This window comes from Saccopteryx bilineata, chromosome 10 (assembly GCF_036850765.1).
Source record: "Saccopteryx bilineata isolate mSacBil1 chromosome 10, mSacBil1_pri_phased_curated, whole genome shotgun sequence".
Taxonomy (NCBI): domain Eukaryota; kingdom Metazoa; phylum Chordata; class Mammalia; order Chiroptera; family Emballonuridae; genus Saccopteryx; species Saccopteryx bilineata.
Genome location: NC_089499.1, coordinates 23,001,061 through 23,023,354, shown reverse-complemented (window position 1 = coordinate 23,023,354; position 22,294 = coordinate 23,001,061). Strand labels below are relative to the sequence as shown.

Below are 22,294 nucleotides of genomic sequence, written 5' to 3'. Positions count from 1 at the left end.
CCACACACTGCGTCTGGGCAGGTGTCAGGAGGCAGTGTGTCCCTCCGGTCTGGACCCACACACTGCGTCTGGGCAGGTGTCAGGAGGCAGTGTGTCCCTCCGGTCTGGACCCCGCACAGCGTCTGGGCAGGTGTCAGGAGGCAGTGTGTCCCTCCGGTCTGGACCCACACACTGCGTCTGGGCAGGTGTCAGGAGGCAGTGTGTCCCTCCGGTCTGGACCCACACACTGCGTCTGGGCAGGTGTCAGGAGGCAGTGTGTCCCTCCGGTCTGGACCCCGCACAGCGTCTGGGCAGGTGTCAGGAGGCAGTGTGTCCCTCCGGTCTGGACCCACACACTGCGTCTGGGCAGGTGTCAGGAGGCAGTGTGTCCCTCCGGTCTGGACCCCGCACAGCGTCTGGGCAGGTGTCAGGAGGCAGTGTGTCCCTCTGGTCTGGACCCACACACTGCGTCTGGGCAGGTGTCAGGAGGCAGTGTGTCCCTCCCCAGGCCCGTGAGGGTTATAATGGTTTCTTAGTACATGGACACTGGCACACTGAATATGTAACTATTTTTAAAGAATTTCGTGTTCCTGCCGACCTATGCTGGCACAGTGGATACAGCGTTGACCTGAAGTGCTGAGGTTGATTGAAGCCCTGGGCTTGCTGGTCAAGGCACATGTGGGAGTGGATACTTTCTGCTCCTCCTCCTTTCTTTCTCACTTTCTGTCTCTCTCTCTCCTCTCTCTAAAATGAATCAAGTCTTAAAAAAAAAAGAATTTAGTATTCCTCACTAAAACTATATTTTAAAAAATATGAACACATAATATCATGTGACTTTTGTGAACTCTTATATTTACTGTCACAAAATGACAGGGAAACAAAATCTAGGCCAAATAAATAATCATTCTAGAACAGGCACTTTGATATTTCATGCCATTCACTATTTGCTTGGCAATTAGAGCCAAATGACCTTAGCGCTCTATAAAACCAACAGAACCAGCTCCGGGAGAGGGCGTGGCCTTGAGCATGCGCAGCTCCTGGGAGGTCCGCATGGCCACGGGAGAGAGAAACAGGGGCTGGCACTTTCCATGCTGAAGGTGAGGTGCAATTCCTTCATCTGGAAACCTCGGTTGTTTTGACAACCACAGTCTTTAGCCACCACATTTGTTCACAGCAATGGGTTCTTTTGTTTCCCTCACTGATGGCAAGGCACGAACAGACCAAAAAAGCTGGAGGCAAGGTGTCAAATCAGCCTGGCCAGGTCAGCAACGGGGCCCCACTTCCTCTTGGAGCAAATGCCAAATGTATGTATGTCAGCGACGTGTCCTGAAGCTCCCAGTCAGCTTCACTGGCAGCCATTAGGCCTGTGATTGATACACTATTTCTGGGAAAGGTTTAAGCCCTAACTAAAATGATTAAGAATTCCCATGGTAAATTTTGAAATGGTTTTTACATTTTAGCTTCCATGATAGATTTAAATAAAACTTTGGGCTAATTAGAATAGATTGCTAAAGGCAAGGGAGATATTGGATTTCTTACCTAAAATTTTCAAGTTCAACGGCTTCTGTGGACTCGTGCCACTGCCCTTGAGCTCTGTGTCCACCCGCCTTGATGGCGGGCCCAGGCTTCGTTATGCTATTTTGGGCAGTATCGAAGTTAATGGCTGGAAGCTACAGAAATAGAAGCACAGAGTACATGAGGATAACAATTCAGCACAGGATAAAGAAAGTAACAAAATGGGGGAGGGGAGGCAGGGTGAAAGGACCCAGTCTCTTTTCAAACCAATAGTAACATGATAGCCATGTCAAATGTAGGGGTTTTCCAAAACTTGAACATGTTTGACTTAAACATTTACTCTCTCTACTAAGACTGCTCTTCATTTCTCTTCATAGCTTGTAATGCCACCTGTCATATATTAGTTATTTGTGTATTTTCAGTCTCCCTTGATTACAGTGCCAGTTGGAAATGTGCAGGAGCTGGCCTGTCTCTGTTCAATGCTGTACCCCAGCACCTCGAACTGTGCTGTGTATACAAGTCTGGGCAAGGCCAAGGCATTAGGATATTTTGAAGTTTCTTGGGTGATTCAATTGTACAACCAGAATAGAGTGTCGAGATCCAGCTAGAATGCTCTAGTATAGAGTACAGGCCCAAACTAACTATAATCATTTGTTCATCCCATTCATTCATTTATTCTTCAACAGTTACCGATCACACACACTATTTGCCAGGTGTTAGGGACATAAAGGTAAAGAAGAGTCTATCAATTTTAATTAGTCTGAATGTTATGAAAATAGATTATAGAATTAACCAAAGGAAAAGTAAAATGTGCATAAATCAACGACAACTTGAGCATGTCCCCATTTACAATAGGAACTAGTAATTATCTACAAGTAAATAAGTTATCAGCATTCAAATAGTTTCATTTACCAATATTTACCTATAATTAGGACAACCTTGAGAACTGTTTCTTGTACCCCAGTAAAGCTTAACATAGTGCAAACTAATAGCCTATTCTTTCCAAAGTACAAATAAGGGATGTTCTATAATTAACTAAGTTATTACCTATGAGGTAAGTAGAGCATAATAAAACAGAAGGATCCAATTCTTTAGTAAATTTTTTCATTTGACATAATTATCAAATAAAACTACAATATGTTCTACCTGTCTTACTCCATCAAAGTATCTGATCGATATCTGCATAAAGACATCGTTTCCTTATCCAAAAAGAATGTCTGACTTCCCATCAGAAAGTCAGCTTTTAGAACAATGCATTATAATAAGAATATTGTTGGCCCTGGCCAGTTGACTCAGTGGTAGAGCGTCGGCCTGGCGTGCAGAAGTCCCGGGTTTGATTCCCGGCCAGGGCACACAGGAGAAGTGCCCATCTGCTTCTCCACTCCTCCCCCTCTCCTTCCTCTCTGTCTCTCTCTTCCCCTCCCACAGCCGAGGCTCCATTGGAGCAAAAGATGGCCGGGAAGCTGGGGATGGCTCCTTGGCCTCTGCCCCAGGCGCTAGAGTGGCTCTGGTCACGACATAGCGACGCCCCCTGGTGGGCATGCCGGGTGGATCCCAGTCGGGCGCATGCGGGAGTCTGCCTGATTGCCTCCCCGTTTCCAGCTTCAGAAAAGTACGAAAAAATAAAAAAATAAAATAAGAATATTGTTAAAAAGCTATAAAAAAAAACACAAAACCCCAGATCCTTCCTCATCATAAACTTTTGAGAGTTGAATTCTCTCAAAATATTACTAACAAATCTTTCATCCTATAAAATAGGATGTTGTCTTGTGGTGGTTGTGGATTGGTCTGTTATGTAAATACCATTTCATAGATAAGAAAACTGAAAAATAGAAGTGCTACGTGACTTGCCTAAGGGTCACACAACTAGCAAGCAACAGAGCTGAGATTCAAATCCAGACAATCTCCCTCCCTCTCCAACATTCTCAGTGGTCCAGCATCTATGTATGCATCTCCAGGGATGAGGACCACACTCTTTAGAAAGCCCATGTGCTCTTTAGAGTTCTCCTCTCACCCAGGTTTCCTTCTATCTGGGACGAAAATCCGTCTCTAGTTCGGCATCATCACCCTTCACAATATTTGAAAGGACACAATTGTTACTTTAAACAGGTCAGGTGACTGGTTCTGGAGGGCCACCCCAGACCCCATGCTGTGAGGATAAACAACCCTGTGGAGAGGCCTTCCACCAACAAAGAGCACCATTGCCGGCCTTGTGGAGGGAGCCACCTTGAAAGTGGGCTCTCCAGCCCCAGTTGATGTTGACAAGACCACAGCCTAGCTGATGCGTGACAACAACCCCATCAGAAACCTTAGCCAGGAACATCTGAGCTAGCTGCTCTGAACTCATGACCCACAGAATGGGTGAGGGATAATAACTGACCATTTCTGCTTTAAACCTTGGAGTTTTGGAATGATCTGCAATGCAATATTTGATGACAAATCCAACATAGAATAAAATAAGAACCACAAAGCCATACAATATAACTAAATAAATGAATAAACAAAAAATTTTCAAAACCATGCACCAAGTTCTGCCTACATTAAACTGGTCACCCATCCCGGAAACCATCGCAGTGTTTGGCCACTTCAGACCCGGGTGTGTGCTGCAGGCTGTAAGTCCTGGTCACCTTTCAAGGCTCCAGTCACACAGCCACCCGGTGAGCACCTGCCCAGGCCTTCTTGGCTGAGTTGTTCACTCCCTCCCTGGTGGCGTTTCTGTGCTGATCTCTCTTATAGCACTTATCACTGTTTAGAGCAGTGCTGGTCAGCCTGGTCCCTACCGCCCACTAGTGGGCGTTCCAGCTTTCATGGTGGGTGGTAGCGGAGCAACCAAAGATAGATTTAACTAGAGTAAGTTGTTTTATAAAGATTTATTCTGCCAAACTTAGTGAAAATTTGACATAAAGTACTTGGTAAGTAATTATGATTATATGCTTTAACTTGCTATAACTCTGCTTTATAAATTTTATAAAGTAAAGTTACTTCCCTACTTTATAAATCTCCATTACTGTGGAACCGGTGAGCGGTTAGAAAATTTTACTACTGCCTGACCTGTGGTGGCGCAGTGGATAAAGCGTCGACCTGGAAATGCTGAGGTCGCCGGTTCGAAACCCTGGGCTTGCCTGGTCAAGGCACATATGGGAGTTGATGCTTCCAGCTCCTCCCCCCTTCTCTCTCTCTGTCTCTCTCTCCTCTCTCTCTCTCTCTCTGTCTCTCTCTCTCCTCTCTAAAAAATGAATAAATAAATTTAAAAAAAAAAAGAAAATTTTACTACTAACAGATATACAAAAGTGGGCAGTAGGTATAAAAAGGTTGACTACCCCTGGTTTAGAGCAACGTCTAGTTTACACATCAGCCTTTCCACCTTGAATTTGACCCCCCTGAGGGCAGCATCCATCTGCCTATCTTTGTGTTCTCGGCACCTCTCACAGAGCCTGGCACATAGTAGGTGTTCAAATGTGAAGCTGTTGAATGAATGCTTTGTCTCAGGTCTCTGATACACTGATTGCTGTGGCAAGTTAGTGATCTCCAGGCAAGTTCCGTTAGCATGTTTGTTGCAGACACATCATCGGCCAGATAACGTGTAAGACACTGGGTTAAAGCAGGATGGCCATGGCCTCTGCTCTCAAGGAGTTCGCAGACCCATGAGGGTGGGGGAGGGGTTAGACTAGCATAAGAACATGCTGCAAAATTAGTCAACAGGAGTTTGTTGTGGCGCAAAGGATGCTAGGAGTAATCCAGAGTATTCTAGGCAGATGTTGATACAGGCTGGAAGGCAGAGAAACATTATGCGTGCTTTGGAAACCTGAGCAGCTGAAATAGTGTGAGTGGGAAGGAAAGAGACCAAAGAATGAAGCAAAGGACCTGCTTAAAATTTTGATCATGTCACTTCTTGGAAAGTTCAAGTCGCCTGTTGCTCAGGGGATCAAGTACAACATTTGTAGATGGGCCTTCAGACATGACACAATTTCCTCTGGCTTTATTTATCACTGCTTCCAATAGAATGTTTGATCACCATTTTTGCTTTAATGCTTGTTATTTTTTTCCCCTTAGATATCTCATTTATTCACTTCACCTAGAATGTCTTTCCCATCAATTCTCCTGATGGAAAACCAGCCCATTCTTCAAGAACCATCTCCTTCCCTGTGACTCAGGCAGAAAGTGGCTTCCTCGCCCTTCTCAAAATCTATGTACCCCTGTCGGTACCGTTCATCCAGCATTCACGCCTTGCCTTCCGGCACCAGAACCGTCTCTCCTAAGCCTGGCCTGTCAGACCACAAGAACTCGACCTTAGACTTTTTCTTTCCACAGAATCTACCAAAACCTCTTCTATTTCAAAAGTATTTAATGGACCTGTAATGCATTAATTGTTTTTCTTTTATTTTTATATTGCAAACCAATTTCTCAGCTCCCTATGGCTTAAAACGTAAGGGGGGAAAAAATCAAAGTTCCAGCTTTAGGCAGATTACTTACAGATTTGTACAAACCTTTGGTTGGAAATTTGTCGTTTCCCCCTTGTTGCAACAACCCTAGAGCAATTCTTTTCCTTGCGTTATCTGGTTTCCCTGGGTTACCATTTGTCTAACCCGGTTTAGGATGAAGGCGGGGCCTACACCTGCCCCAGGGTGTGTCAGCCCCACTCTGTCACACGCTGAGACTGTCCCACAGAACAGCGGGCTCTGAGGTGGTGAAGAGCAAACAGTCACGACAAACAGTGACAGCAGAACACAGGAACAGAGGAGACAATGGGGGAGGGGCTGGGTTCATTAGAGATTCCCATGAAGGACATTCAGTTCTTGTAACTCTCCGCCCAAACCCACAAAGTAGAGCTCCTCTGTGATGGGTTAATTGGCCATCCTGGCCCATTTACAAAGAACAGGCCAGGACTTGTTAGCACAGAAATTCAGGTGAATGGGCCTTAATCCCAGGTTCCTCTTTCAAACTGACTGCTAAGTCTCAGAGCCAGTGTGTGACCCGCTGACATTTTCTAATAAGCATTCTGCCTCACCCTGACTCCCCTTTGCTCTCGACCCTTGTTTTTCTTTCTTCTTTGGCCCTGGTTTTAACCGATGATAACTTATCATATTTCGTGTATCTTTATAAGCCTCCTTCTACTCTTCCTGGAACAAGCAAGATATAAATAAATTCTTGATTTATTCTCTCCAGGATCTTCCCTCTCCTATAAATGTCCCCACGCTATTTTATGCAAAGGAGACTAAGGTGTTCAGAATAAGATTTGTTATTTTAGATTTAAAAGTGCATGAAAGTGTTATAAACAGAATGAGGAATGGGTTTGGGAACCCCAGGACCTTCACATAGTTGAGCAGAGTTACTTTCACTTTTTTCTTGGAAACATCTACTTTCCAAATAATTCACACATTACAAATACACATTTTTGTATGTGTGAAATATTTCACAAAAAGATTTGCCATAGTACCTTGTCAGACAACAGACTACAAATTCTAAAACTGGTTAAGGAGGAGGGAAACAATAAGCTCACTTTTTTTTTTTTTTTTGTATCTTTCTGAAGCTGGAAACGGGGAGGCAGTCAGACAGACTCCCGCATGCACCCGACCGGGATCCACCCGGCACGCCCACCAGGGGGCGATGCTCTGCCCATCTGGGGCATCGTCTGTTGCGACCAGAGCCACTCTAGCGCCTGAGGCAAAGGCCATGGAGCCATCCCCAGCACCCGGGCCATCTTTGCTCCAATGGAGCCTTGGCTGCAGGAGGGGAAGAGAGAGACAGAGAGGAAGGAAAGGGGGAGGGGTGGAGAAGCAAATGGGCGCTTCTCCTGTGTGCCCTGGCCGGGAATCGAACCCGGGACTTCTGCACACCAGGCCAACGCTCTACCACTGAGCCAACCGTCCAGGACCAATAAGCTCACTTTAATTAAGCAGCCAGCTGTTGAAAGGGGACACAACAGATGTAGTGAGCGTGAGCTTCAAAGTTGCAAAATTACAGCCACAAACCACCCTGGTGGTTCTTTTACCTTGGCTAAAAGGTTACTATACACACTCATGTGGTAGCGGGATTCTTAAGAAACTATTCAATTTGACAGAAACTGACCAAAAACTCATGGAATAGAGCAGGGGTCGGGAACCTTTTTGGCTGAGAGAGCCATGAACGCCACATATTTTAAAATGTAATTCCGTGAGAGCCATACAACGACCCGTGTATGTTATGCATTATCCAATAAAAATTTGGTGTTGTCCCGGAGGACAGCTGTGATTGGCTCCAGCTACCCGCAACCATGAACATGAGCGGTAGAAAATGTAAGGATTGTAATACATGAGAATGTTTCATATTTTTAATGTTATTATTTTTTTGATTAAAGATTTGTCTGTGAGCCAGATACAGTCATTAAAAGAGCCACATCTGCCCTGGCCGGTTGGCTCAGCAGTAGAGCGTCGGCCTAGCGTGCGGAGGACCCGGGTTCAATTCCTGGCCAGGGCACACAGGAGAAGCACCCATTTGCTTCTCCACCTCTCTGCCGTGCTTTCCTCTCTGTCTCTCTCTTCCCCTTCTGCAGCCAAGGCTCCATTGGAGCAAAGATGGCCTGGGCGCTGGGGATGGCTCTGTGGCCTCTGCCTCAGGCGCTAGAGTGGCTCTGGTCGCAACATGGCGACGCCCAGGATGGGCAGAGCATCGCCCCCTGGTGGGCAGAGCGTAGCCCCTGGTGGGCGTGCCGGGTGGATCCCGGTTGGGCGCATGCGGGAGTCTGTCTGACTGTCTCTCCCTGTTTCCAGCTTCAGAAAAATGAAGAAAAAAAAAAGAAGAAGAGCCACATCTGGCTCGCGAGCCATAGGTTCCCGATCCCTGGAATAGAGGATGCAGTGAAACAGAGGCCAAAGTCAAAGTGGCTGGCACTGGGGAATCTATCACCTCGCCAGGAAAGTAGACAGGTAGACAAGTGTTTTCCAAACAAGGGAGAGAATAGTGGTACGAGAGTAAAAGAGGATGCTTTGAGAAGAGAGAGGTTCACTTCTAGAATGGAAGTGAACCTTTATCTAGAAAGGAAGATAAAGGAAAGCTTTTCATGGAGGTGGTGTCATTAGATTTGAGCCTTGGAAATAGGTAAGATTGTGTAGGAAAGAACTTCGGGAGAAGGGGCTAGCAAATAAAAAGTAGAAGTCAGACATTATGGTAACACTTGCAGAGAGAGAGAGCGGAAACTACAACCACAACTGCGTGCCGAGTCACCCTGCATAGCTTACTAAGGAAGAACGGACTGGATTTGGGGCAACGGTTCATGAAGGGTGGTGAGCAGTGGCTGGAGGGTAATTCAGCAGGGTTGAGACAGACAAAAGGTGGGAGTCATTGCTGAACCAGATCGATGAGAAGAAAGAAGTTCCTGGGGGTGGTAGCATTAATACACAGAAGAAGGAACTGATACAAGAAAAGATATTTTAGGGTAATATTTACTCCAAATCAATGCTTATTCAACTAGTTTTTAAGCTGTACATAATTTAATTTCCTAAGGCATTTAAAAGGTATCTCAGCGATTAGAGGCACATAGTGTAGGGATGGAGTGTTTGGATTTCAGGTCTCTATCCTACCATTAGCTGTCTAGATGATCTTGGGAAAGGCATTTAAATCTCTCTATGCCTCTGGTTCTTAATCTAGAAAAGCAGGAGCTTTGGATATTAAGGGGTAATGCAGGAAAAGCACCAGGCACACAATAAGGGTTCCCTAAAATAACTATCATTATTTGGTCTTTATATGCCATCAAATCATTAGAAAGTCATTCTCCGCTATAAATAAATAGATAAAAAATGTTGTAGTTCTCTGGCAGCTTGGTTGCTATAACAAAGGCCATCTGGACCGAGTTACCACCACACAAGCTTCTTAAACAAATAAAATGAGAATAGCATAGTACACTTTGGAGCCATGCCACCAGGGTTCAAGGTCCATCCCTGCCATTTACTAGTTAACAGTGCAAAATAGTTGTCTTCTATTACTATTATTAGCATTGTTGTGTTGTTTCCCAAACCTCCATGGATGGCCTTTAAGCTCATGACTTTCCCAAGTCTTACAAAAGCAAAACCAAAAAGGAATGTTTAGAGATAAATTTCAAACAAGGGCACCATTCTTTGCTGTCTAATAAAAATATAAAAATGCTATTATAAGCATAGCCGAAACTCGCTCTTTTCCCCTCTTTTCAGTAAGAGACAATGTGCAGCAAGCCTCAAGGGTGGTATTGTAACAAGTGGGCAGCACGAGAGGGCATGAGGGAGAAGGAGGGAAATAAATGGTAAACAGTGTTTGGAAAACCCCAGTTGCCCTAAAGCTCTGAGGACTTGCACAGGCGGTCAATAGAAGACCTTAGAGCTTTGCTAATGAGGACACATGGCACTAAGCGTAGGATAGACCAGGACTCCGGCATGAGAAGAGAAGAACGAAAAGGCTGTGGATGCCAAGTCTTGGCAGAACCTGAGCCAGGTTACGAGAGAAACAGCCGGGTGAAGAAAGCCAAAACATGCGAAAGAACAAAGAGAAGCAGACATATCATCCATAAAGATGTTAGATGGATCTCCCTTTGGAAACATATGATTTCGTCTTTGTGGATGCGCACACATTCTTTGAAAACGCTACCTGTTGTTTGCTTGACTGAACGTTCAAAAGGCACCGAAGTCTTTTAAGATCTGAATAGTCCCTAGGAGAAAGAATAACACAATGTCAACCACCAGGAGACTCCAGATAAACTAGTTGTGTTGGCACTGCCACTCACAGGCCTGCTTTTATGAACTAACCATATGCTTACTAAACATTTCTGTTAGAATTCTATAAATGATCAAACATTTCAGTAAACACCGTTACTCAGAGTGACGGTTGTCAAGGGTCTACGCTATTTCTCAGAAAGCTATTAAATGTGGTTGCTGGCCACTGCCTGAGTTAAAAATTAGCAAAGACTCAGAATGAGGTTACCTGGTGATGGTGATTCCTTCCTGTTTTTTATCCGTTGATTTTTCTGTGGTCTTCAGCTTTTTGTCTTGATCAGGCATTGTAAAACGTCAATGCCCCAGAATTAACATGGCATTCCTTTCAAAGTAAACAGGAGGGAAAAACTTTAGTTGGGTTGTGTACTCCAAAATATTCTCAATTAATACAGGCAAAACTCACTTATAACATTTACTTAAATATAGCAAAAACTAACATTTATTTCTACACTTGATCTTAGCCAAAAGGCCGAGAAGAGATAAACATTTATTTCTAACACAATCATAAAAATGTTCATATGAATACCATTTACTATTATCACTCACAGGCCTTTGGATACATTTAGAGCCTGGTTTATAATTACAGTACTCCATGAGCCTATATTTTCTAAGTCATCCTTGATTTCACATGTTCTGCCCCATTGTCCCAACAAGTATTTTTCTGCATCAGGAAAAGTGCCCTTATTTGGGGTTTCCAAAATATGTATCTCTAAGCAAATACCTAAAGCCTAACTGATGCTATTATGCCTTCTTACTTGTCCTTCTTGACAAGTATCCTTAACTATAAGCTGCTAGTTCAGGGGGTTATTCCTTCGTCATGGGTCCCAGAAAAGCCCCATCCGCTTGCAAAATAAGCATTACAGTGCCCGGAGCAACACATAAAATGTCATTGGATTTTCCAGAATTCCTAAAGTGTTTGAGCTGCCACCTGAGTCCTCACATGGATCAATGACAGTCATAAGTCTCCTGCGACAGTTGGACCAGTCTTGCATAGCCCCTGAACTCATCCAACCATCCTGTTAAAAATAAAACAACAGTACCAAAATGGAGTCACTCACACTAAGCCCCACATCACTAAACCAAGGCTGAATTACGGGTTTAGCTCTCCCAGAAATGGAAATCTAAGCCAGCATTAGTTAGGTAATCTACCTGACAAACCACTACCACCCCCTTTCAGTAAAGTAACCTTGCACTAACAGGCCTGCTTTTTGCCTGGTATAACTTCCTCATTCCTGCTCCCTTCTGCCTGTAGAAGTCTTCTTCTTTGTGCAGCAATTCAGAGCTCCTTTCTCTCTGCTAGATTGGATGCTGCTGCCCAATTTATAAACTGCTGAATAAAGGCAATGAGGTCTTTAAAATATACTCAGTTGAATTTTGTTTTTAACAAATGAATAGTGAGCCTCAGAATACAACCCAATAGGCACTTCAGCCTTCTGAATTAAGCTTTGTAGTCATCATTCACCTTTTCAAGAATAAGTTTCAGTACTATTTCCCACCTCCACTAAAAAAATGTGAGTTCATGCAGCCCCATGTTTATTGCAGCATTGTTCACAGTGGCCAAGACATGGAAACAACCAAAAAGCCCTTCAATAGATGACTGGATAAAGAAGATGTGGTACATATACACCATGGAATGCTACTCAGCCATAAGAAATGATGACATCGGATCATTTACAATAACATGGATGGACCTTGATAACATTATACTGAGTGAAATAAGTAAATCAGAAAAAACTAAGAACTGTATGATTCCATACATAGATGGGACACAAAAATGAGACTCATAGACATGGACAAGAGTGTGGTGGTTACCAGGGGGAGGGGAAGTGAGGAGAAGGAAGGGGTGAAGGAGGAAAGGGGCATAAAGAAAACCAAATAGAAGGTGATGGAAGACAATTTGACTTTGGGTGATGGGTATGCAACATAATCAAATGTCAAAATGACCTGAAGATGTTTTCTCTGAATCTATATACCCTAATTAATCAATGTCACCTCGTTAAAATTAATTGTCTAAATAAAAAGAAAGCAATAAGAAATGAATTAAGCAAGGTTTCATGATACATGGTCATCATACAAAAATAAATTATATTTTTGTAGAATCTAAAAAAAAATGTGAGTTCACAAATGGACAGAGCATGTATTTGTTTGTTTTTTCCCCTTAATAAACTTTTTATTCAATTGTCTTGGTTTCCAGAATAGAAACAAAAAGAAAGGTGAAGATGCCCATACTTTCAACTATATGGCAAATACAAAATTAAATACACTATTAGTTTAATTTGATTGGACGTAAAAATTTCCACTGGGCTTCAGTGCCATAGCTTGACTCCACAGTGTGTTTTTCAGGCATGAAGAAGCATGCATTATTGTCATAATTTCATGCCTCAGCATATTATGAAATCAATGGTCAAAGGCCAAGTGTTTCAGAGGCATTGAGAAGCAAAAGGAACTGCCAGTGAATGTTTCACTGCAACAGAACCTAGTAAAGTTTAATTTTGTGAAATGCACAAAGACAGGCCCTGGCCAGTTGGCTCAGTGGTAGAGCATCAGCCTGGCATGTGGAAGTCCCGGGTTCAATTCAATTCCCAGTCAAGGCACACAGGAGAAGTGACCATATGCTTCTCCGCCCCTCTGCTTTTCTCTCTCTCTCTCTCTCTCTCTCTCTCCTTCCTGCAGCCATGGCTAGATTTGAGCAACATTGGCCCCAGGCACTGAGGATGGCTCCATGGCCTCGCCTCAGGCACTGAAATGGCTCAGTTGCTGAGCAACAGAGCAACGCCCCAGATGGGCAGAGCATCACCCTGAAGGGGGCTTCCCAGGTGGATCCTGGTTAGGGCGCATGTGGGTGTCTGTCTCTCTGTCTCCCGGATCTAAGTAAGAAAAGGAAAAAGAATAAAATAAAATTAAAAAAAAGAAATGACAGTTTAAGGAACTAAAAATTATTTTCCCAATATAGTTCTCATATTTGTGACAAAATGTTAAACTGAAAATGAGAGTTGGGGACTGAGGTTCTCATCACAGATGCACACCAAGAAAAATGCCTCATTGCATTAATATTTCAGGATTGTGCCTAGTACATAATACGACGGACTCATTCACTCAACAAATATTTATTTACTATGTCCAATCTCAGACAGAAAACTGCTAAAAGAGGTTATCACTAGTATGCATTTCTACCACAAGCAAAGAAAAACCCACTTAGAAACTTTAAAATATGTTTTATGTGGTATTCAGACAGAGATTTGAATTAGTATTGGCTTTACTCTGAAAGAAAGAAAGAAAGAAAGAAAGAAAGAAAGAAAGAAAGAAAGAAAGAAAGAAAGAAAGAAAGAAAGAAGGAAAGAAGGAAAGGAAGGAAGGAGGAAAGGTGGAAGAGAGGAAGAATGAGTGATCTGTAAATTATTCTTTAAAAGCAAAATATCCAAGTGCTTTCTATAGAGAGATATTAAAATACCCCCCAACATTCTAAAATAAATGGAAATACAGTTAAAGTAAATAGAATCTAGTTTTATTCTTCCCTCAAAGACTGAGGGCAAATTCCACATAGACACCCCGGCCCTTTGGCTTCGAATTCCTGCTCGGTGCTAAGCGGCAGCCTGTCTCAGGGGCAGGAGATGAAAACTACAACAGTTAGCCAATGAAAACGTGTGGGAAAGCCCACAGCCCTCTTCTGTGAGGCAGTCACATCGATGGCGATCAAACCCAGCTAAACACCCTGTCTCGATCCCCTGTTTAATCTCCGAGATTTTACTGACTCGGTGTGTGAACAGGAAATAATCATCTAATAGTTTTTATCAGTTTAAGATTAGCATTTACTCTCTGAACTGCAAGAGTAAAAATAAAAAACTCTCTGGAAATGTTTCACTTAATTAAACAGTAAACAAATCCACCAGAATCAGTAGAAACAGGCAATTGCCTTTATGATCAAAAACTGAAATCCTTTCCACTTGATGGCTGTTAATATAGAAACTGGTCCAAAAACAAAAAACAAAACAATAACTTTGAGAATTTGAGAATGCTTGGGAATATTTCATCTAATTTAATTTTAAAATAGCAAAAATGATGACACTATGCCAATAATGGTTATAATCCAAAATGGGGCCAGGGATTAGGAGGCGGGTTTGGTGGGAGGGAGGGCAGTTTAGATCATCAGTCAAGTTGCCCAGAGGAAGACAATTTATTGAAGAAGTGTTTCCAAGACAGGTCGAGCAAGGGTGCTGCCTAAGGCAAGAGCTCCCCGCGGGGTGGCTTCAGGCGGTTCCAAGGAGTTCTCGGGAGGATACAGACTATGTCTCAGAGCTGTCTGAAACCAAAGGAACGGAGCCGCTCTCTCGTGTTCATGTCGCCTTCAGTCACTGGGTGAGGGCCACCAACGGAGGGCATAACTTCCCAGGCACTTCTGTTTGGAAAGTAAGGAGTCTCTAGAAGTTTGGGAGGAGTCTTCCAAAAGAGATACAGGAACTGGCCGTTGGAAGCAAAAAACCACTGAAGCCAAGGCCCAGCACAAACAGTCACAGGGACGGGAGAGGCTCCGAAGGAAGACCCAGGTCACCACTGTGATCACCGACGCCAGAGGGGGAGCTGTGAGGGTACAAGAATCTTTGCTGTGGCTACACGCTGAGCCCAAGCCTCCTGCAGTGGCTCTGGATTACTGAGCTGAATTTCCCTCCTCCTACATGACCTGTGGCCAAGCAGCTAGCTTGATCTTTGGCCCTCTTCTCTTCTCTGTCTATCCCTTTCTCTCTAAGGTGTCTCCTACAGTCCCATGGCTTTAAATTCCAAATTTATATGTTCAGTCCTAACTCCATCTGACCTCCTCAATGTGCAGTCATCACCTGGATGTCTAACAGCACCCCAAATTTAAAGTACCCCAAACAAATGTCTTGACTCCCACACCCAGACCAAATTCCCCTAATGTCCTCCATCTAGTCCCTGGCACCGCCCTGCTAGTCTAGACAAAGATCTGGTCCCTCTCCTTTACCTCCCACATCCAAGCCACCAACAAGACCGATCAGTCAGCTTGCCCCGGTCTCCACTCCCACTGCTGACACTCCAAGCAACCATATCTCTTGCCTGGACCAGTTAGCACCTCCTCACCCATCACCCTGCTTCCGCTCTTGCTCCTCTATATCCACAGGAGCCCATGGGATTAATTTAAAATTTGAATCAGATCCTGCCACTCTGTGGTTCACAACCTTCCTGTAGCCTCCTGTCGACTGGGCTTCCAACCGTGACTTTCAGCTCTGAGCCCTCCTCTCCTCTCCCTCTGGCTCACTCCGCTACCACCGGGCTGGCTTTCTCCCAGCCTCATTCCTGCCCGAAAGCCTGGGCACCTGTGCCTCTCATATTCTCTGGCAAGCTCTGCCATGCCGTTCAGGTCTCAGCTCACACGTCCCCTCCTTAGTGAGGGCGCCTCTGATAACCCTCAGCCACACAGTCACTCCCACTCACTCAGTTTTACCACCTCCGCCCGTTTGATTTCCCTCTGGGGCTCATCAGCATCAGGAACCTTGCTGGCCATCCACTGGTTTCCTGGCACTAGATCATAAACCCCACATGGACAGAGATGGTGTCTATTCTATCAGCAAATGTATCCCCAGCACGCAGAACAACACTTACACCAGTGCGTGGCAAGGTGCAAGCACAGTGTAAAAACGCAAAAAAATAATTGTGTCACAATCCATAAGGAGTGGCTTAGGAATTATTTTTACCAAAGTCTGTGAATTATTTGCTGCTTTAATTATTTACAGTTAGAGCCCCCACACCTGGTGCTCCTCTGCAATGCCCCAGGCAAGCTAGTACTCCTCACGTTGTAAACCTAAGCATGAAATATCGCAGTGGCCGCATTTACCCCATAAGACCAGGGGTTGGACATCCCTTATTCACCAGACACTTGAGAGGCGAACAATAAAAACAAGGTGGGGCAAACGTAGGTTTACAGTTGTGAGTATGCCAAACAGAGTTTATTCTTGTATTATTATTAATCATTGCATTATTTTCCATACAAACAACTGTAAACTTATGTTTTCTTCACCCTGTATTTATTGAATAAAAAAAAGTAATAATGAATAAAAGATTAAAAAAAAAAACATGTGTCATTACTCTTTGAGTTCAAAACTCATTATCCTTCGTTACAAATCAAATCAATTGATTAGTATGTGTAATGTTATAATAAACTCAAACATACTCAGGAATTATCTCACTTAGTCAGTCTTTAGGAGAGAAATTAGAGTTCTATATTCAGTAACATTCACAAACAGTGCTTCTCAAACTATCTATGAAGCATTTGTAAATTTCAAATCTAGTAAGGACCAATACGTTTGGTCCATATCCTGTTCTGCTAGTTAAATCCGCTGATCATGTGCTTGGATATTGAAGCAATGTTAAATCGCTGTAAATATTTCTAAACCCTCTCGATTTTTACTTACCTCTTCATGGACCAATAACGCACCCATCCGAAGACTGTCTAAACAGCAATGGCCTACATAAGTGAAGTCTTTTCTTTTCCAATAATAATATTGTTTCTACAGCAACCCTAAATGACTCTCTGAGAACCATTACCCCAAGTACAGAGCCCAAGGGGAGGAACTCAGTAGCTGTCAATTCCAAGACAACCAGGAGAGGGCGAGAGTGAGCCTGGGCGGGGAGAGTCGTGGGTCCAGTATGGCTGAACATGGGTTCCCCCACGTCAACCTGAGCACTCTTGCTTCTGTGAGCTTCTGTGTTGTTTCATTTGAGCAAGGGGTTCTTCTGCTAAAAACACAAATAGAAAACCACTCACTTTCTAACATTTCTTTTACAGATGAGATGAAGCCAAAAAAGATGACAACACTTGTACTGAAAAGGATTTTCCTTTGATTCTAAATGGAAAAGCTGAAATTTAGTATTCTTTTCTGAAAAAAAAAAAAAGGGAATGGTCACAGAAGTGAAAGTTAATATGTAAAATTTAAGTGAATATCACTTTAAGAGCAGAAACTTCTGGTATCTTTCCTTTGCGCCTCAGTCATGGGACCAAAACACGACACAAGAGATCTTTCTATGCATCGCAGGACAGCCACATGGGTTTGGTATTTACAACCCGAGTCAAGCAAAAAAATAACCGCAATTCTGACTCACTGCTGAATTTCTTAATCCATTTTTTAAAAAGAAACCCTCAAAAGTAATTTCTATGTTCTATTGTCATCTGAATTTTGAGTTAATACTAAGACGTCTCCAGAGACACACACCTCATTTGCTTGCGATCACTTGCAGGTAATTGCAAGGTAAACACGTATGACAGCAAAAGATATCCAAGCCAGGGGAAAAATCGGCTAACTGTAATTAATCTCAATTGTGTAATATAAACCCACTAACTAATAGCATGATATCTGTGGCATGTTTTCCAGATTACTGACCTGGAAATCATTTTTATCCCACAGTTGACATGGCCACCCAAAAGGTTCTGACATGGTCTCAACTTTTCCAAAATCATTCGATTCATATAGGAAAGAGCTTCAAATCCCACAATACCTGTTTCTCCTTTTAATCACTTAGGTTGAACCTTTGTAAATATTCCATTTTATTTACTAAAAATGTTGTTTAAAAGAAGACTTTGAAAATAGTAACAGTAAGAGGGTTTGGCATAGCTAAAGTTAATCATCACTTTGGGTAACTTGGGTTTATTATTTTGAAAAAGAACTAAAATAAACTGCTAAGAACCTTACCACAAAAGGGAGTTAGAACTTCCTTGTAAAAATGAGAGGGAGTCCTTATTTCTGTTGATGAATAATGGTTACATTCCACATCAGATGACAGGGGGCAGGTTCAGTCTGTGCTCCAGTAGACATTAAAGAAACTTAGAGAACTTACAGCGCCACAGCTAGCTGGCATTACAAAATGAAAAATCAACTCTCTAATTCCTTTTCTGTGGATATATTTTTCTTAAACATTCCTTTACTAGTGGTTCTTTGAAAAGAGTGGTCAAAATAACATATAACTCACGGAAAGCCACAGAAATAAGAAAAATGTGTTAAAATGCATTGTTTAAATGTTATTTTCTTAATCCTGATAATTGTACCATGGTGATGCAAGATACTAACCTTGGGGAAGGTGAGTGAAGGATATACAGGAACTTTCTGTACTATTTCTGCAGCTTTCATGCAAGTCTAAAATTATTTCAAAATTAACACTTAAAAATGTGTTGGCCACTTGAGCAGTTAATTTAAGTAAAGTGCTCTGAGACTAGAGAAAGGATCCTTTCTCTTTTTTTCCAAAGAATAATTGCGCTTGCCTGACCAGTGGGGGTACAGTGGATAGAGAGTCAACCTGGGACATTGAGGTCCCAGGTTGGAAACCCAAGGTCGCTGGCTTGAGCGCCAACTTGCTAGCTTGAGCATGAGGTTGCTGGCTTGAGCCCAAAGATCGCTGGCTTGAAGCCCAAGGTCGCTGGCTTGAGCCTAAGGTCACTGGCTTGAGCAAGGGGTCACTGGTTCAGCTTGAGCACACAGGTCAAAGGCACATATGAGAAGCAATCAATGAAACACGAAAATGCCACAACTACAAGTTGATGCTTCTCATCTCGCTCCTTTTCTCTCTCTTTCTCTCTCTCTCTCTCAAAAAAAAAAGAAGAATTGCACTTAATTTCACAGATATAGGTGCTTAGTCTTTTCAAATTAGTTGCATTTTAGAAAACTATACATCTTGCATAGAAAGTTTCGAGTTAAATTGGATAAATTACTGGCAAATAAAACATACACATATGTAACCAGAATAACTTAAAATCAATAAAAAAGTAAAAAACAACAACAAAAAAAATACACACTTTAAAAGTAAAGTGATCAAAAAGTCAAGAAAATCTTGTAAGAAACATGACTTGCTTATATCTATTATAGCTCAAAAAGGGAGTCTGGTTCTCTAAACTGTAGGCTTGATTTTGTCCCATATATTATTACATTGTTATGGTTCTTCAATGGACTATGTGTGAAGCTAGCAGAAAAGAGACAGTTACTACAAGAAAGAACCTTAGAGCACATCTAGTATGAGGGTCTGACACCTTCCACGCTCAGAAACAGAATGTAAACGAGTGATAGTTGTAGAGTAGCTGACAAGAGTGGCAGGGGTTCAGTCAAACCTGAAAAGGCATACCTTTCCTAAAAGAATTCAAAATCACATTAAAAATAAAGCTAAACAGGCCCTGAGCGGTGGCTCAGTGAATAAAGCATCAGCCCGGCATATGGACATCTTGGGTTCCTGGTCAGGGCTCACAGGAGAAGTGACCATGTGCTTCTCCCCCATTCCCTCTCCCTCTTCTCTCTCTCTCTCTCTCTCTCTCTCTCTCTCTCTCTCTCTCTCCCTTTCTCTTTCTTTACCTCCTGCGGCCAGTGGCTTGACTGATTCCAGGCGCTGAGGATAGCTCCTTTGGAGCGCATCTGCCTCAGGCACTAAAAATAGCTCAGTGCTTGAGTACTGGCCCAAGATGAGATTGCTGGGTAGATCCCAGTCTGGGCGCATGCGAGAGTCTGCCTCACTATCTCCTCTTCTTTCACATACATACATACATACATACATACATACATATAAAGCTAAACAAATTGAAACACCTGCTCAGGACATACAAAGCATATCTACAGGTCACCAGTTGCAGATCATGATTTAATGCCCTTCATTTAACACACAAAGTAACTGTGTGCCTAAGAGTAGGAGAACAAAGCCCAGTTCACCTACAGGGTCTAACTCAATGGCAAACTCTGGGTTAGGTGGAAAAAGAGAGGATTTGTTGACTTTGGCACTTAGCCGAGGGCAAAGAGTGGTATAATAAGAATTGATGCTAGCATAACTCCCCCTCCTGGACCCTGGAGTGCTTACAAACATCCATCATTCATCCAGGCTCACTCCTGTGAACTAGGTTAGGTAGGTGGTGTACGATATCTTTATCAGGACGGAACACTGAGACAGAGTTGCTACAGAGCCTCCACTGGCAGGACTGTTGCCAGCTAAGGGCAAGTGTTATCGTGGCCACGCTCCCGAGTGCAAATAGTTTTTACTATAAACAATCTTCTCTTTTTGATTTACACCAGCACTTGGAGATAAAATGAATCAAAAATTCTAATGGTATTCTGATTGTCTTTCACTCATTCCCTCAAAGTTTTTGACCATGGGCTGTATGTTAGAGACTTCCTTTTCCTCTGACTAATACTAACCCAAGTCGGTCTGAGAGTGTTGCTCCAAAGTTAAATAGAATATGTGGGGGAAAAAAAATACCATTACAGTTTTCTTATGTTCACGCCTTCTTCCCATTCAAACTCATATCTTTTTGTCATAAAGGGAAACGCCCGCAGAAATGAATGCCATCTGCACAGATCCCGCAACTGCCCCTGCATCACGCTGTTTGTGGGGTGTCTGCTGGAGCCCTGTGCCTGCTAGCGCAAGTCTACTCACGCCAGAGCTCCGCAGCTGTCTGTGTTAGAACAGATGAACCGGACGGAGACGCATATAGTATTAAGCAGTGACATTAAAAAGGGGGAAAATTGGCCTGACTTGTGGTGGCGCAGTGGATATAGTGTCGACCTGGAAATGCTGAGGTCGCCGGTTCAAAACCCTGGGCTTGCCTGGTCAAGGCACATATGGGAGTTGATGCTTCCAGCTCCTCCCCCCTGTCTCTCTCTCCTCCCTCTGTCTCTCTCTCTCCCTCTCTCTCCTCTCTAAAATGAATAAATAAAAATAAAAAAATTACAAAAATAGTCAAACAAAAAAAAAAAAGGGGGGGGGGAATAATGCCCAGATAATATGAAAGAAGAATTTATATTAACCAGTCAATGAAAGTAACTAAAGTAGCACACCAAATTTCCATTTCTCATTAGCCCCAAACATTCTGTGGACAAAAAATAAATAAAATAAAAGACAGGGCCATGAACTAAACCTGACAAGCTCAGATGAGCCCTGCACAACAGCCCTGCAAACTCAGAGAGCTAAAGTAAGTACTCAGGATGGTCTAAATCCGTGGTAGTTAACTTGGTCCCTACCGTCCACTAGTGAGCATTCCAGCTTTCATGGTGGGCGGTAGTGGAGCAACCAAAGTATAAATAAAAAGATAGATTTAACTATAGTAAGTTGTTTTATAAAGATTTATTCTGCCAAACTTAAGTGAAAATCCGACATAAAGTACTTGGTAAGTAATTATTATTATATGCTTTAACTTGATGTAACTCTGCTTTATAAATTTTATAAAGTAAAGTTACTTCCCTACTTTATAAATCACCATTACTATGGAACCGGTGGGCGGTTAGAAAATTTTACTACTAACAGAGATACAAAAGTGGGCAGTAGGTATAAAAAGGTTGACTACCCCTGGTCTAAATCAAACCTTTCTAGCTAAAAGCAGTTTATGGTGGATAGTCATATCCTAGGGATGTGCTCTCTCAACAAAGAGCAGTGCTTGCTTTTACTCAAGCCTGTCTGTTGTCTTCTGCCTCTATGATAATGTACCGATATCATGCCTTTGGAAAGTGAGGGTTATCTTTTTTCCCATCAGGCCAGACATCCCACCAGAGCAGGAGCCAGGCACCCCTCATTGTTATTGTTATCATGTGACTCATTAACTGTTAATTGTCTTATTCCTGCCTCTGTAAAAGAAGTTTCAGCATATACACACTTTCACTTTTTACCCAATCCCAGACATTTCCCCACTTTGCCTTCCCCTGCCTCCCTAATCTATCACCTATCAATTTCATGTAACCCCTTATGTCTTCCCCTTTGATTTTAATGTATAAAATACGTGGTGAAACCACCGTGTTCTGAGTACTTTCTCAGTCCGTTGAGACTTTGCTTCCCAGCAATTGTCCACAATTTGGCTCAAATAAACTCATAAAAAAAATTCTTACAGGTTTAGAAGTTGAATTACATTGACAATAGTAAAATTACATTTTATTCCTTGTTTTGGTGTTACAGAGAAAATGACAGTCATTCATTCCTTCAAGAAATAGTGACTGATCCTCTCATATACGCCCGGTATAGAGGATACTGTGCTGAGTAAGACAAGGTCCAAGACATGGTCCCAAATACCTTCCTCCAAAAGTTAGCCATTGTGGTAATGTCCTGAATTAGCA

General features: G+C 42.8%; 1 protein-coding gene and 1 pseudogene across 4 annotated transcripts in view; both read right to left on the bottom strand.

The window, feature by feature from the left end:
- Positions 1–22,294, bottom strand: part of NEK10 (NIMA related kinase 10) — a 194,938-nt gene that overhangs the window by 165,239 nt on the left and 7,405 nt on the right. For 3 of the 4 annotated variants that reach the window (XM_066244946.1, XM_066244943.1, XM_066244944.1), the window contains exons 2-4: positions 10,423–10,536; positions 10,090–10,150; positions 1,519–1,649 (exon numbers count right to left, since the gene is read on the bottom strand). In XM_066244946.1, coding sequence (XP_066101043.1) covers positions 1,519–1,649; positions 10,090–10,150; positions 10,423–10,499 — 269 coding nt within the window. In that variant the 5' untranslated portion in view covers positions 10,500–10,536. Of the gene's footprint in view, positions 1–1,518; positions 1,650–10,089; positions 10,151–10,422; positions 10,537–16,992; positions 17,057–22,294 lie in introns of those variants that run through there. The other variant, XM_066244945.1, reaches the window with a different exon arrangement.
- LOC136314769 (U2 spliceosomal RNA) lies at positions 10,552–10,695 on the bottom strand (annotated as a pseudogene).